The following is a 3,417-nucleotide window of genomic DNA, read 5'->3' on the forward strand; positions in this document are numbered from 1 at the left end:
GAATGGGCCTCGGCCCCTAGGAGTTGGCACCTATGATTTATTTTTTTAATGAATTTATATACTGCCCTATACCTGGAGGTCTCAGGGCAATTCACAGGACAAAATCAAAATATAAACCACAAAAACTCTGATGTGACACCATGGTTTGAACTATATTTGCCAAATATGGCCTGTATGACTCAATGATAAGCAGTGTATGTTACCTGGTAGCCTTTCTTATTTGAAAGTGACACACAAATGGAGTGAATATCTCTCTATTCATGCCCTGTGGGAAGCTTTTCATCAGTTTGGAATGAGACAACTGTGCACTTGCACTCTTGGATTAACTTGTTCTGGGATCAATCCGATATTGCAATGAGTGGAACATAGCTTGTTTGAGACATGCCCCATTTCCTGAGCGTGCCGCTGCTCTTTCACTGTTTCCCTTTCTCTGCAGGGAAGAGGTCAGAATAGGTGATGAGAACTTGACCTCTGTCAAATATTTTATACTGATGGGATTCACCAATGACCGAAGGACACAGATTCTACTCTTTGTGGTCATCTTCATCATCTACTCCCTCACCATTATGGGGAACCTGGTGATCATTATGCTTGTGTGGGCCGACTCTTCCCTCCACACACCCATGTACTTCTTCCTGACAAACCTTTCGGGCCTGGAGATCTGTTATGTCACCACCACGTTGCCCCAGATGCTGGCTCACCTCCTGTCTGGCATTGGTGCCATCTCCTTCACATGCTGTATGACACAGATGTACATCACATTGGCCCTGGGTGGGACTGAATGTCTTCTTCTCAGTGCCATGGCCTATGACCGCTGCTTAGCTATCTGCTATCCTCTATTATATGTCAGTATCATGGGCTGGGGGCGTCAAGTCTTGCTTGCCTCACTCTGTTGGGCAGGTGGCTTCCTCCTTGCTTCGATAAACATGGGGAGCGCCCTTGGTCTCCCCTTCTGCCATGCCAACCACATCAACCACTTCTTTTGTGAGCTGCCGGTGGTGCTGAAACTTTCATGTGCTGACACACACCTCACGGAGGCTTTCATATTCTTGGCATCAGTAGTATTGCTATTAATTCCTCTGACGATTATCCTTATATCCTATGGGCTTGTTCTCTCCTCAGTATTGCAAATGAGATCAACCACTGGACTGCGCAAGGCCCTCTCCACATGTGGCTCCCACCTGATCGTGGTCACCTTGTTCTATAGCACCGTCATCTCTATGTACATGATTCCACGGTCGGGTTCAACTTCTGATCGTGACAAGAAAATTGCTGTCTTTTACATTGTGGTCACCCCTTTGCTTAATCCTATCATTTATACTCTGCGGAACAAGGATATTCATGGTGCAACAGCCAAGGCACTGAGAAGACTGGCCATTTTGAAAAAGAGTTGAGAGTTGCCTACTTGTGTGAATAATGTGCAAATGTTGCTCAGACTTCATGATTTTTTGCATTGTCTGCTGGGTCATGAACTTACTTCCTTGTCCACGATGAGGAGCTGCTTCTGGTTCACGAACAGGCAAGAGAGTTCTAAAACAACAACAACAACAATCTTTATTACAGTCCAGAGACCCAACAAATCGTTACAAAGCAATACACAATTCATACAGGTTAAACAAGCATTTTGTTCAGAATAATAGGGATCATTGGTTCTTGCAACCACCGATAAAAACTTTGCCACTGCTAATGTTCTAGCATTTGTCCGGTCTTCCAATAGGAACCTGACATAGCGAGCCTCTGATTTTCCCGGGAAAGGTACCAGCAAGGGCAGTATCAGTTCAGCCCTGGCTTGCTCATATTTTGCACAGTGCAACAAAATATGTTTTATGGAATTGATGTCTTGTTTATATAACTTTTTTTTATTATATTTGTATCCTGACTTTCCTCCAAAGAATACAAGGTGTTATATTGCATAATACAAGAATATTTAATGTTTTTGATATTATACAACAATAACACAACATAATATATTAGGAAAGATCCCAATAAAATAAGGTGGGGGGAGGGGAGGAAAAAAGAGTGGAAAAAAATACTGTTATCATTCGTTTTCCAATGAAGTTCACTAAATTGAGTGTAGCATGCAATCTCAAAGCCTCCCAGCAATGCATATGGATTTATATTTTCCTGCACCTTACTACCCCAATATACAATAAACTGATCATAATCCTGTCTGCCTTCTCTCACTTGAATCATATTGGTCAATTGGTCACATACTTTATTTAGCCACTCGTCTCCTGTATCAAACATTGAATATTTTTCTAGCTACAGGTGAATGTTGTGTGAGTTGCATCTACCTGCCACCCATTAAAACTGAATCTTTGACACAGACTAGCAAAAGAGTTAACAAGCTGACTTCAGTCTTGTGGTTCAGTGGAGTGAAGTAGGGGAATCAGCAAAGGAGGCAGATTTCAGGATGTGGTTGGGGGGGAAAGTAGGTAAGATGTTCATAAGACAAGGTAGTACAGCAGAAGACTAGACTACAGCATTGGGCGATGGATGAGGCCCTCCAGGGAGCTATTGGTTTTCTTAAGGAAAACCCACCTTTTGCATGCTCAGACCCAGAGATCTCCCCCCTAAATAAATTCACGACGGTGGTGCAGCTGGGTGAGAACGATTGGCCGGAAGCTCCCGCTTGAGCCTGCGGACCCGCATGCAGGAGGACTTGGAAGAGTTGAAGGCAGCTCTTGCTGGACTCAAAACTTTTTGGTCGCAGTTGCTGAAGCGACGTGTGTGGTGTGGTAGCCGATGCCCAGCTGCCACTGAGAGGGCCAGGAGGCGCTTCTAGAGCGCTGTGGTCAAGAAGGTTCTGGCCTTTGTGGGACGGTGATCCGTCACCAGGGCATTACCTTCTGTGATGCATCCCTTTACAGGATTGATGGTGTTCATCTGTCTGTAATTGGGAATGATTTGTGGCTGAGATCCATGTCAGCAGGGATTGGTTGCAGGTGTGAGTGGTTGGTGGTGAGCGCGGTGCTCGTGTGGTGGCTAGGCTCTGGTTCAGGTGATAGGGATGGGAGAATGCTCTCGCCATCCCTATGTGAAGGTTATTCTGTTCCAGGGACTCAATGGTTTGGTTAACTCCTGAGAGGGGGTTGTGCCCGTGCCTGAGTCCAGGGAGACATCTGGGTGGTGGAGATAGCCTGTTCCTGGCTTTCGGCTTATCCAGGTGTTCACCCTAGGCTGATCTATGCTGGTGCCCTGGGTCAGCGCTACCTGCAACTGTGCAGGGAGCTAGTTGAACCAGAGCCTATGTAACCACTCATGTGCTGTAATCAATAAAGTTGTGGCAAAAATTCTGCCAAAAACCAAACCAAAATTTGAGTCTTGTCTGAATTTATTTAAGGGGAAGGTTTAAAGGTCTGAACACACAACAGGTCCAAGTTATGCTTTTGTTTGGTGTATTTTTATGTGTGCCCA

The 3,417-nt window shown here is 45.1% G+C and overlaps 1 protein-coding gene across 1 annotated transcript; it reads left to right on the plus strand.

Annotated features, from left to right (window-relative positions):
• The first annotated feature begins 407 nt into the window (after positions 1-407).
• On the plus strand, positions 408-1,526 carry LOC308571574 (olfactory receptor 2J3-like). The gene has a single exon (XM_081167181.1). It carries the CDS (start codon positions 492-494, stop codon positions 1,392-1,394), a length of 903 nt encoding a protein of 300 aa, XP_081023307.1. The 5' UTR covers positions 408-491; the 3' UTR covers positions 1,395-1,526.
• Positions 1,527-3,417: the final 1,891 nt, after the last annotated feature.

The sequence above is a fragment of the Podarcis bocagei genome, assembly GCF_964188305.1.
Source record: "Podarcis bocagei genome assembly, chromosome: 13".
NCBI lineage: Eukaryota > Metazoa > Chordata > Lepidosauria > Squamata > Lacertidae > Podarcis > Podarcis bocagei.

What these genes read in the sequence shown, in the direction of transcription:
- LOC308571574 (XM_081167181.1), top strand. Translation starts at nt 492, where the DNA reads ATGGGATTCACCAATGACCGAAGGACACAGATTCTACTCTTTGTGGTC.